General features: G+C 47.6%; 1 protein-coding gene across 8 annotated transcripts in view; it reads left to right on the top strand.

Moving 5' to 3' along the window:
• Window positions 1-13,333, top strand: part of TCF3 (transcription factor 3) — a 784,206-nt gene that overhangs the window by 92,982 nt on the left and 677,891 nt on the right. For all 8 annotated transcript variants that reach the window (XM_086947156.1, XM_086947154.1, XM_086947159.1 and 5 more), the window contains exon 3: window positions 10,115-10,187. In XM_086947156.1, coding sequence (XP_086803282.1) covers window positions 10,115-10,187 — 73 coding nt within the window. The remainder of the gene's footprint in view (window positions 1-10,114; window positions 10,188-13,333) is intronic.

Genomic DNA, 13,333 nt, shown 5'->3' with positions numbered 1-13,333 from the left:
GAGGTCATCCCTTTTTGCCTTGCGGTCCTTGGCCTGCAATGGCGATAAGTTCGCCGCGAGCTACTGCCTTCAAGGCCCCCCATAGGGCGGACAACAAAGTCCCGGGGACATCATTAATAGTTAGGTAATCAGTGAGGCAAGTGCGGAGTTGCTCGGTGACCTCCGGCCGCTGTAAGAGAGCTTCCCGCAGCCGCCACGCCCCTGGAGGTCGTGCGGACGTAGGAACCTGCAGTGTCAGTTTCACTGCATCGTGATCAGAATGTGCCGCCGGGACCATGCTTACATCTTTAAGAATGGCGAGTAGTTCAGAAGAGCCCAAACAGTGGTCTAACCTGGCGTATGTGCGATGGACTTGAGAGTAAAATGTGAAGTGTGATGTGTTGGGATGGGTGACCCTCCACAGATCCACTAGTCCCCTCTCCTGCAGCCAATCCTTACCGGCGGCAGTTATGGCTCCATTATCCCCGTATCGGTGACCTGATCTATCTATATTTGTGTCCATTACTAAATTAAGGTCTCCCCCAATGAGTAGGAGAGAGGCAGGGGGTTGAAGTGACTCGGAAATGGCGTTTTTCAAAAAGGTTTCTTGCCCTGAGTTCGGGGCGTAGAGGGAGACAATCTTGAAGCGTTGGCTCCCCAAGAGGAAGGTGTGTGCTAGCATCCTACCCTTGATCTCCTCCGTCTTGTCATCTACGCTGCCTCGGAAGCGCCTGGAGACTAAAATAGCCACCCCCGCTTTCTTTGTGGGGAGCGAGGAAAAAACTGCTGGTGAAAGGCGCGTCCTGTGCCAGTCCTTGGGTTGGAGGTGGGTCTCTTGTAATAGACATATGTCCACCTCGGAGTTCTCCAAGTATGAAATCACAGCTCTACGTTTAGTTGGGTTGTTCAAGCCCTTCACATTAAGGGTTAGTACCTTTTTAAACTAGGCTCCATCCCAAGAAGTCAAACATGCCATGAGCCATAGAAATGCATTCCTCTGATGTGGCAGACATCGAATTGGGGGGCATTGCAGTCCCACAGATCCCCCCTGGCACACTGAGTCCCACCCATCGTCCCACCCCCCCACCCCCGTCCCAACGGCACCCGCTCAAACTTCCCCGTGGCAACTGATCCCCACCCCCCACCCAGAACTCCCCCCCCCCCCCCCCCCCACCCCAACTGTGCCCCCCTCCTCCCCCCCCCTCCCCCGTCCCCAACACCAACTGAAACTCAAACTTCACCATAGTCCTGGGCCTATCCAGGTGCAGTTCAGGCCCACAGAAGGTTCTCGCAGTGGAGTGTGTGGCGATGGCGATCCCATTGGCCCCCCCATCTCCCCTGACCTGCTCAGTTAGAAGCAAATGAACCCCCATTCACAGTTTAAGCCTGGACCTGCATTCCAGGGCGCCATGCATAGTCCATGGGGTCATTTCGCTGTCGCTGTGTCCTTGGATACCTCGTGGATGGCTGCAGCTTGCTCCTGGGCCATCAGTTGGGGATCTGGTTTCAGTGAACACTTGGGTCCTTTCCGGTGCTTCACTCGTCGCCAACCATCGTCCGAGGTTTGTGATGGAGATCTGGGCGTCTTCCGGTATCGACCCCCCCGGATTCCTCGTCATGGGCTATCCCCAAGATTGCACATGTGTCCTGTAGAGATCAGAGTTGCTGTAAGGCCCCATTCCATTTAAAAATTATCCGGAATGGGTGTCCCCATGAGTACGGAACCCCTTTGTCCCGCAGGAAGGTGGTGACCGGTTTGAAAGTATTCCTCTTCTGCAGAGTTATGGCCGAAAGATCCTGAAACGACAACACTGAGTGGCCACGGTACAGGAGGGGTTATTTTTTGCGTGCCGCTTGCAATATGCGTTCCTTCAGTGGGAAGTCCGGAAGGAACGCCAGGCTGTCCAGCGGGGGAGCGGGCGCTCGGCGCGCCAGGTCCACCCTGTGCGCCCTGTCGATGCGTATGGCAAAGTCCTCTCCCTCGTCCAAGACGTCTCTGAATAGGCCCTGCAGGAAGAGAGTGACATCGTCCCTTCCATTTTGATTGGCACCCCCCTGGACCCGTACTTTATTTCTTCGAGACCGATTTTCAAGGTCTTCTGCGTGTGCCTGAAGGTCTACCTGCTGTTCTTTGAGGCGCACCACCTCCTGCTGCAGTTGCTCTATCTCCTCACCCCTGGATAGGTCGGCCTCTTCCCCCCAGCCCATCCACATCTCTACGCAGCTCCCTGAATTCCCCAGCCATATCTTGCTCCAGCGTTTGAAAGTCCTCCCTCAAGGTGCTGAAGAGAGTCTCCAGGAAGGATTTAGTCATGGGGGCGCCCTCGTGGGAGTTGATTTTCGGCGCTCCCGGCAGCAAGCGCTCACTTTCTGGGGGTTGCTTTTAGGGGGTAAGGGCTGCTAAATGGTCAGGACTGGGGACTTAGGCTGGGAGCCTCACTCGACGACGTCCGTCCCGGTCGCCATCTTGGCCACGGCCAAACATTTTTTAAAAGAAGCAACATCTTGGGCTACAGCATTTTAGAAAATTGGGATGGACCCTTTGCTGAACAGACCGCATCAGCAGTGCCGGCTGCTAACTGGAAGCAGCACTAGGACAGGGTCGGGGGAAGGGGGGGTGGGATTTGGTTAAAAAAAAAAAAAAACACTTGCCTTCCCACCGCTCCCTTTCCAATGTCCTTTTCCTGACTTCTTGGGGGAGACAGAAAGCACCAGGGCTCCGAGGCTCCCTGCAGCCAATCACAATGCTGCAATGCAGCGTTGTGATTGGTCTGACCACCGTGACACGGGAGGAGGGGTGGGCATGTGTTCGAGGCATGTGGGCTGCTGAATTCATATCTTGTGCCTAGATCGCCGCCTAGTGTTGGGTACGGATGATTGCACATTGTTGTCCTGGAAGAGTCTTCGAAGTATCTCGAGATAGGTGGCTCCTCCCCTGGACTACAGTGCGCATGGGCATCCCCTCCATCCTCAGATTGTTTTTTTCCGCCATTGGGTTCGGATGTACTTTTCTTTACTCAAGTTCGGAAACTTTCTAAAGACCAAAAGGCCTTCGGGGTCGTCTGTTTTGTTTCGATCGGTGCCGAGATCTTGTTCCAGTTATTCTTGAGCAGGACGTCTAAGAGCCGCGTGGCCTTTTCGACAGCGGAGACCGATCGTCGATGGAACGGAGCCCGTTCAAACGATGCCCCCTTTGTAACTCTTAAGTACCCGCACATCGATGTACACCCAGTGTGCAACAAGTGCTTATCACCAGAGCACAATGAGGACAACTGTCTAGCTTGTGCTCAATTCAGGTCGAAGAAGACGCTTAGACTCCGACGTGCAGCGAGGCAAACTGTCGAAGCCAGCGCCCGACCCGGTGAATATCTTCGACGAAGAGGACGATGAGGTCGTCGAGACTGAGGATCCAGAACAGCAGTCGGATCCCGGTTCGGAGCATGACTCCAACTATTATGACGACGACGAAGACGTCGAGGTAAGGGACGACGTATCCCCCATCAAAGCCGTTGATGACGACTCTAGCGATGAACCAGGCCCAGCGGTGGGTACTGGGCCCGAAACAGACACTCAGAGACTTCCAAGGGCTCAGGTCGAGGCATCGCCAGAAGGCCTTAGCCAAGAACATGAAGAACATTCTATAGCCCCGCGTCAAGGCCCGGCTAAGAATATATCACATGAGCCATTGGTCCAACTACTTAAAACGAAACCGAAAGCCATCGAGTCAAAACCGAAACTTCTGAATTCAGTCTTCGGATCGAAGAGCTCGAACCCATCGGAGTCGACGAACAAAAAAGGTGTCGACGACCCTACCGGGTCAAAGGTGAAGAGTGTTGAACCAGACCACCATTAAAACCAAGCATGTCGAACCGAAGAAGTCGGTGTCGACGGATAGCGACACAAACCAGGGACTCGAGTCTCGGAAGCTTCTCGATCCGGAGCATCAAGTCGACAAGCCCCAGCTCGTCAAAGGCCTAGAGTCGAATTCCAAAAGCGCCTCGAAGGACCACGTCGAGTCGAGACAAAAGCGCGCCTCCGAACGCCACAAGCACCGAAGTCGACGCAAAGATATAAACTTATTGGCGAAAAGGCAAAATCGGTTGGGCCTACATCGACGCCGGCACCGAAGAAGGTCGGTCTGCCTAAAGACACTGTGCCGCCAATAAAATTCGGTCTGCCCCCGACTGCACGCTCTAAAGCGCACGATCCGAAACCTGGGGTCGAAACGACCAAGAAGGTGTCATTGGGGAAAAAGGACACATCCTCTAGAAGAGGACGTTTTGTACCAGGAGCCCTCGTATGATGACCAGTCGAAGCTACATATCGACTCCGAATCGGGTAGACTTACTATTTATCAAAGAAAGATCAGGTCCAAAAACCCTCTGGAATCATACAAAATTCCACTCAAGAAGAAAAGGGATTCTTCAACGTCTCCTGTCCTTTTTGAGACTGTGAGGTACCATGGCCAGGACACTTGTGCATACTCTCCCACACCCACTACTGAAGATATGGGGTATGAAGATGATGAACAATATCATTACCCTGCGGACACGGATCAGGATGACCAGACTCGAGCCTGGACGGACCCTGCTGAACGGGGGAGTCACAAACTATTCCGGATACTCCTTCTTATCCTGTTAAAACTTCACCAACAGAAGATACAGCTGCGTTCAACGCTTTATGAAAGGGCAGCACTAAATCATGATGTGGACATGCATGCTGACCCAGTTGAGGAGGACTTCCTGTTTGACACTTTCTCCACTTCAGGGAAATCTGTTAAAACTTTTCCAATGCTAAAAGGTGTCCTCAAACACGCCGGGGACATTTTCAAAGAAACCACTAGAGCAAGGGTTATTAACCCCAGGATTGAAAGAAAATACAGACCGGCGCCTGTGGACCCTACATATATTCAGGGATAGGTGCCATTAGACTCTTTGGTGGTCTCAAATGCTCGTAAGCGAGCCAACTCACAAACTACGGGTGATGCTCCTCCTCCAGACAAAGAATCTAAAGTATTAGAAGCTTCAGGGAAAAGGGTGGCTGCTCAAGCAGCTAATATCTGGAGAATTTCTAATACACAGGCCCTACTAGCCAGATACGATAGGGCGCATTATAACACTTTAGAGCAATTGCTTAAACATCTGCCTGAGGCCTACAAAGAGAGAGCAGAAATGCTAATCCAGGAGGGGAAACTCATATCAAACGCATCCATTAAGTGCGCGCTAGACGCAGCAGACACCGCAGCCAGGGCCATTAACACAAGTGTCATGCTCAGGAGACCTGCTTGGTTGCGCATCTCTGGGTTCAAACCTGAAATTCAAACAACATTATTGAATCTGTCTGTAAACCCTGCTTATTTTATTTGGTCCTGATGTGGACACTATCTTAGAAAAGATTAAAAAAAGACACAGAAACAGCCAAGTCTATGGGTGCCTTGCAGTCCCAACAGTTCAGAGGAGGTTCCTTTCGTCGCTCTGGTAACAGAGGAGCTACACGAGGCCAGGCATCACAACAGGTTCCATACAATAAAGGGAGCACGCAAACCACCTATAATAAAAACAATAGAGGTGGATAGCGTGGAAACAGCAGCAGAGGACAAGGGAACAACAACACCAGATCCTCCACCAGTAATAAACAGTGACGCCTTGTCACTGCCCCCGGACCATGTAACACCGGTCGGGGCGATTACAACAGTTCCTGCCAGTCTGGGAGAGCATTACCACAGACAGGTGGGTGAGACAACTTATTCAGTACGGCTATTGTCTAGAGCTCACTTCCACTCCACCCAACATACCCCCAAGACACCGTCCTATGTCCGCATAGCACATAGACTTATTGCAGCAAGAAGTTATCAGCATGCTGCAAAAAGGGGCCATAGAACTCGTCCCCATACAGGAACAGGGCACAAGGGTATACTCTCTGTACTTCTTAATACCCAAAAAGGACGGGTCTCTCAGGCCAATACTGGATCTCAGGCCCCTAAACCAATACATCTTATCAGAAAATTTTCACATGCTCACTTTACAACCGGTTCTGCCATTGCTCACTCAGGGAGACTTCCTGGCAACGCTAGACCTAAAGGACGCATACTTCCACATACCAATACATCCTGCGCACAGGAAGTATCTCAGGTTTACCATACAAAATCAACATTACCAGTTCAAGGTACTACCTTTCGGTTTAACAACAGCCCCCAGGGTGTTTGCCAAGTGCCTGGCGACTGTAGCAGCGCACCTGAGGAGAAACCATGTCCACGTCTACCCCTAGCTGGCTCATCCAAGCAAAGTCAGTCCAGCAATGTGCCAGCCACATATCTCGCACTATTCACCTCCTCCACAGCCTCGGATTCTCATTGAACTACGCAAAGTCTCATCTCCCAACCCGCTCACGTACAACAGTACCTGGGAGCAACAATAGACACTCTGGTAGCAAAGGCACAGCCAAACTCGGTGAGAATCAACAGCATTCAATTGCTGATTCAGAAATTCAGACCCCAACACTCGCTCCCAGCACGGGTGTTTATGCAGTTAATAGGCATGATGGCCTCCTGCATCTTCATAGTCCCTCACGCGAGACTACACATGCGTCCGCTTCAGGAGTGCTTAGCACGGCAGTGGAACCAGGCTCAAGGACAATTGAAAGACCTAGTGTTGGTGATCGGTCGCGCATACCACTCTCTGCATTGGTGGAACCCACAAAACCTTTGCAGGGGACGACCATTCCAAGAGCCAGTACCACAAATAGTGCTGACGACGGACGCATCTCTCCTGGGCTGGGGAGCGCATGTCCTCCATTACACAGTACAGGGACTATGGACGACACAGCAAAAGAAGATGCATATCAACCTATTGGAACTGATGGCAATCTTCTTGGCAATGAAGGCGTTCAAGGTGCATTTGTGCAACAAGGTCGTGTTGATCCGGACGGACAACATGACTGCCATGTACTACATACAGAAGCGGGGAGGGACACACTCTCCACAGTTGTCACACCTAGCGCAAAGCATGTGCAAGTGGGCCATTCCAAGGAACATATTCCTCATGGCGGAACACCACCCAGGCAGGGACAACCAGATGGCGGATCTGCTCAGCAGACACAGCCACCAGATGCACGAGTGGGAGATACATCCCTCAGTGCTACAGCCGTACTTCAGCAGTGGGGTCACCCAGAGATAGACCTGTTCGCCACAAGGGAAAACGCTAAATGCCAAAGCTTCGCCGCCAGGTTTCCACATCCGCAGTCTCAGGGCAATGCGAACTGGTCAGGCAGGTTTCCGTACGCTTTTCCCCCAGCCTTCTCATACCACTAGTGGCACGCAAACTGCGACCACACTCCATGACACTCATCCTAGTTGCTCCAACGTGGGCGAGGCAACCATGGTACGCCACTTTCCTAGAACTTTCCGTGGTGCCTCATCAAAGGCTGCAATTAACACCCTGTCTTTTAACACAGAGCCATGGAGACATTCAGCACCCAGATCCGCAACAGTTGAACCTTGCGATCTGGCTCCTGAAGTCATAGAGTTTGGTTACCTGAACTTGCCTCCTGACTGTATAGATATTATCAAGGATGCAAGGAGACCTACAACCAGAGCATGCTATGCGGCGAAGTGGAAACGATTTGTCATCTATTGTACCAATAATGACATAAATCCGCCAGATGCATCCACTCAAAACATCATATGTTACCGGTTACATTTACATAGATGCAATCTAGCCTACAGTTCCATATGTATACATTTGGCTGCGGTGGCAGCTTATCTTCAGAACGGGCAACACCTTTCACTCTTCAGAGTACCTGCTATTAAAGCTTTTATGGAGAGACTCAAACGAGTGATTCCTCCAAGATACCCACCTTCACCTGTCTGGAACCTCAACGTGGTTCTAACCAGACTAATGGGCCCACCTTTTGAACCTCTACACTCGTGTGAGATTCAATTCCTAACGTGGAAAGTGGCTTTCTCGGTGGCGTTTACATCACTTAGGAGAGTAAGTGAGCTACAAGCCCTAACCATTCAGGAGCCATTCATACAGATTCATGCAAATAGGGTAGTGCTACGTACAAACCCTAAATGTATGCCAAAGGTGGTATCCCAGTTTCACATCAATCGGACTATCGAACTGCCAGTGTTCTTCCCAAATCCAGATTCAGTGGCAGAAAGAGCTCGACATACCCTGGATGTTAAAAGAGCTCTCCTGTACTATATAGACAGAACAAAACCTTCCAGGAAGACTAAGCAACTGTTTGTTGCCTTTTCACCAAAACACAAAGGCAACCCCATTTCGAAATCTGGTATAGGCAGATGGATTGTTAAGTGCATACAAATTTGTTATCAGAAAGCGAAACGCACATTACCAGTTCCCCCAAGGGCGCATTCCACACGCAAGTTAGGGGCATCCATGGCTTTCCTGGGAAACATTCCTCTAGAAGACATATGTAGAGCAGCCACATGGACTACCAAACATACATTTACCAAACACTACTGCGTAGATGTTCACTCCAAACAGCAAGCAGCTGTAGGACAGGCTGTACTCAAGACTCTTTTTCAGGCTGCTGCAGCTGGCACAGGCAACCACCGCTAAGAGGGAGACTGCTATACATTCTATGCACAAGATATGAATTCAGCAGCCCACATGCCTCGAACGGAATATGCTACTTACCAGTATGCATCTGTTCTTGGCATGTAGTGCTGCTGACATTCATATCGCCCTCCCTCCTCCCCGGTGCCTGTTGCAGCTGTAGCACTCAGAATTATTCTATAGCATGGACATCACTTACTGCATCATACTCCATCCCTGCCACAATGGCGAAAAACAATCTGAGGATGGAGGGGATGCCCATGCGCACTGTAGTCCGGGGGAGGAGCTACCTATCTCGTGATACTTCGAAGACTTTTCCAGGACAACAATGTGCAATCATCCGGACCCAACACTAGGCGGCGATCTATGCACAGGATATGAATGTCAGCAGCCCTACATGCCAAGAACAGATGCATACTGGTAAGTAGCATATTACTTTCCACGCAGGCTGTAATGCAGCTTGCACAGAGAACATGGTATGTGCCCATGGCTGTTTTGGGCGACCCGAGAGGGCCGGTCAAGCACTCATGCTCACATAGGGAGTGCAAACCACTACACCACCTGCTCTGAGAGCAGCCCTGCCCCTCAAAGACGCTGCAATGGGGGAAAACTAAAGTGATGATAACCTCGAGTTCTCATTTTATTTGTTTCCTTTTATTACACTGCAAAAAGCAGTGGGGCGACACTGCTCCGCCTTAGCAGAGGAGCCACCACTGGGCATCAGCAGAAGTAACGAGTATACTTAGAGTTACGTACAGGAATCTGAAGAGTTTGAGCAAAATACAGTATACTTTTGTTCGAACTGCCTTCTGCGACCCCCACCTGAGATGTGTACAAGCAGTGGAAGGAATATTGTGGTTGGTAAAACATTGTATGGTTAACATTTCGTAGAGAAAACCGTGACTGAAATAGTGTGTTAAATAAAAGCTGTTTGACCAATGCTGGGCTCCTATTAGCTCTCTGCATCTTGCAATATTACTAGTAGAGGCATGTTGTTTTTGTGCAAGGCTGTAGTGACCAAGATGCCTTGTATTTTGGGAAGTTTGACTAGAACGTGAGTTTGTATCACACGGTGGGACGGTGTAACAGTGACTGGTTGTTTTAGTTTCTAGTGAGGAAAAACATACGTGTAGGCCGAGCAAGGGCCGGACTAGCCCCCCTCCAAAACAACGTAAATGTGTACTACAGTGCCATAACCAAAAGGTTACCAAAATGTAATTTTTCACACCAGCACCTAATAACCAACTGATATCGTGAAAAGGTAGTTATCCATTTTGATTGTAGGGCAGGCGTTAAGTGGCTATTTTAGCTGTTTGAAGTTTGTCTCCCTGCCGCTGCGAATTGATATGAGCTGTGATGGGGTATGAGCATAGAGCACGGATGTGTTTTAAGAGTAAACATATACAGTACGTGTTGTTCACCTTCGGTGTACTTTAATTCTATTTTGCAGTCCGAGGGAGTGGCCAGTAGAAAATTTACTGTGTTGCTGTTTTATTTTCACTTGGAAATATGCATCACTAACGTGTCGTGTTTTCCCCATCTTCTATTTTTTATAGATGTTCCCCCTGCCTGTGGCTAATGGAAAAAACCGCCCAACAACGCTAGCAAGCACACAGTTTGGTGGAGCAGGTATCGTATTTTTCTAATTACTGGCTTATTTTTTATTTATTCATTTTTTAAACTATTAATGAAAGTGGTAACTTGTAGAGAAATGAGGAGAGAGTTTTTGCTATTTTTATATATTTTGTTTCGGCGTGGGTATAAACTCGATTACTTTAAAAAAAAAAATTCCCTTAAAACCCCCCTCTCCACAAGCCATCTACCTTTTTTGGTTTTCCTTTTTTCTATTTGTGTAGTGGGGGCAACTTTGAAACTGGATATGACTTGCAGGGTTGGGCAAGCATCCTTATTCCCTTTCTTGTATTCAATTTTTCCAATAGAACATAAGTGTTTTTTGGGTAGGTATTGCCTGCTTGCTCTACTAGAATGAAGCACCATTCTCCTGTCCTCCAAACGTTCTGCATCTTGTGCATTACATTCTTTGGTTGACTTTTAGGAAAATTACGATTTGGATAATTTTTATTTTGTTGTTTTTTTGTCACGAAGAAAGAAAGAAATATCTTTCATGTAGCTTTCATTTTGTAGTACGGGGATGTAAATACTTCAAGTGAAGGCTTGTCCCAAGTTTTATCTGAGTCCTATAATAGTGTGCAGTGCTTTTAAGACTAATTATACAAATACTATGGTTTTGTGTCTCTGACCTCTGTCTTCGCTGTGATGTCCTCACTTTTTTTTAGCGTGTAAAAAATCATGTAATTATGTTTTCCTTGAAGTGCTGGGAAAGTGGCTTAAGCCCACTGGCAAATACAAATGTTACCTGCGACGCATCCAACTGTTATTTTAACTGTGAATTGCACTTTATGGCTTTTTTTCCATATATTGTGTTGCTCGTCCACAAAACTAATTTCTTGGCTCTATATAGCAGCCTAAAAAGATTCAGATCGTGCTCGTATTGTAAATTCCTTAAGCTATCTGCATGCTCCTGATTGACTCCAGCCACTACACATATATTGACTGCATCTCGTTGAGACGCCTCCCCCCCCCCCCCCCCCCCCCCCCACTGCAGTGCACCATAAAGCAGTTTAAGGCTAATTTACCGGATTAACGCTTCCTCTGTGGCAATCATTAACTGGATTAATGGGCAGTATTTGTAGATTCTTCAGTTGCGGCCCACAAGACAATAAGGTTGTCCAAGAAATCTTAATTAAATTAAATATCATTTGTGGTTAGACTGGGTACTGACAGTTGGTGGACCTAGTGCTTTCCGTGTGTGATCAAGTGTGGCTTCGGATATTGTGTGCAATGCTTTCACTCTTGCTGCATCTGTGTTGTATTTGGATTCTGATTGCACAATGCCTTCAATCTTTAAAAGAACTAATCAAATTGAAGATGGCTAGTTAAGGCTAGGATCATCATCTCTTCCCCCCCGCAACTGAGTGGTTAACCTGTTGTCTGAAAGTTTAAGGTTAGCAGTTGTGCTTTTGAAAAACCTGCACCTTTGTCTGCTCGCAAAGTGCTTGTGTTCGTTCAGAATCCCTAGTAGCAGGGCATCTGTTCATGTATTTTTCCAGTGTTAAACCAAATAATGTGAATTTCATGTAATCAAAGATGCTGGGATAGGCACATCATCGCTTTAAAAAGTAATTGTAAAATTGAAAGTCGATTTTAGCTCTGTCTTAACGCTTCATTCCGAAATGGAATGGACATCCGTAAGGCCTGAAACAATGTTAACAAGCATTTGCAATGCAATAGGTCTTGCATTTACGCGAGTTTGAACTATTGGCATTGTTCAATTGTTCATGATAACTTTATTACAGCCATAAAAGCACATCTGAATTAATGACAAAGAACAGTATATTTCCCATAGCAGTATACAGTAGAATCTCTTGGTGACATTCGCAGTTATAAGGATGCATAAACTTCCCTAATTGTTTAAAAACAAAAACAATTTTAAATAGGAGTTAATTTTAAAAATATTATTTAAAATAAAAAATGTAAGAACATTATTAAACGTCTCATGTAATTCCTTAAAAAGCTCCAGAGTAATCGCAACTAATTAGAACGGTCACGGTTGGCTAAGTATCAATTTTCAACAAGTGCCTTCGTTTCAGCCACATGGCCTGGAGAAATTTAGAGATTACAACCACATACACTGGATCTGTATCAGATTTTAAGATCCTATAGAATACAAAGTAATCCCTGATACCCAAGTTTCTACACAATTGTATAGCCCATTTAGACCTAGCTTGTTTGTATGCCGGCCAGAAGTACAGTACGTGGATTTCTGTTTCCTCCGCCACTCTGCATCCAGGACAAAAATAACAGGCCTCATCTGACCACTCATTAGTTGTTGCAAAAAGTGGAAGGGTCCCGTATCTAAATTGGAGAAACAACCTCCTTGTTAATGCAGGCTGTATTGAATCTAGGACCTGTTCAAATTGATAGTGTGACTTAAAGTCCAAAAACCCATGCGTCAAACTCCTAACTCTAGTCGCATGGATTAAACTAGTCAATTTAAAATCTCTTAATTCTTTAACTAGGGTTTTTTTTGGGGTAGCTAGGCAGGACTCCTCCGGGGTAACCCATAAGTCCTCCCTACCAATAGCACAAAACAAATCCCTCACAAGACAGCCACGGTATAATACCCACGGCCTCTGGTGGAGATAGTAGTACCTTGAGTTCCTCCCTATAGTGTCTCAGCTCGGCTGTGCTCCATAGCCGACACCAATAGAGCAAGGGTCGGCTCGAGAATAAGTCCACCATTGGGAGGATCCCCAGATCCATCCTAATGGGTACCAAGGTAGTGTTTGTTGGCAAAGCAATAATGTGTCTAATAAACTTATTTTCAGTGAGTGTCAGTGCATTTGTTGAGCTATGACCCCAAAGTTCAGCCCCATAAAGAGAAGCCGAGCGCGCTTGTACTTTATAAATTTCTAGGGGTGGGTTTATCGCCTTCGAGGAACAACCCTTCTGGACTTTTCAATAATCCCCCTATTGCCTGAGTGAGCTTCAGATTGGCCTTATCAATTTGAGTGCCCCAACCCATTTTGTCATTCAGGATTAGGCCCAGATATTCAAAAACATGGACTCACTCAAGCGCGATATCGTCCATTATTGGGTGTGGGTAAGTAGTCGGTTTGGCATTAAAGACCATGTATTTTGTTTTATTTATATTAACTAAAAGTTTCTTCCTTTTACAAAAACTGGCTGAATTC

This window comes from Lissotriton vulgaris, chromosome 12, assembly GCF_964263255.1.
Source record: "Lissotriton vulgaris chromosome 12, aLisVul1.2, whole genome shotgun sequence".
NCBI classification, from domain to species: domain Eukaryota; kingdom Metazoa; phylum Chordata; class Amphibia; order Caudata; family Salamandridae; genus Lissotriton; species Lissotriton vulgaris.
This window is presented reverse-complemented; position numbering and strand designations above follow the sequence as displayed.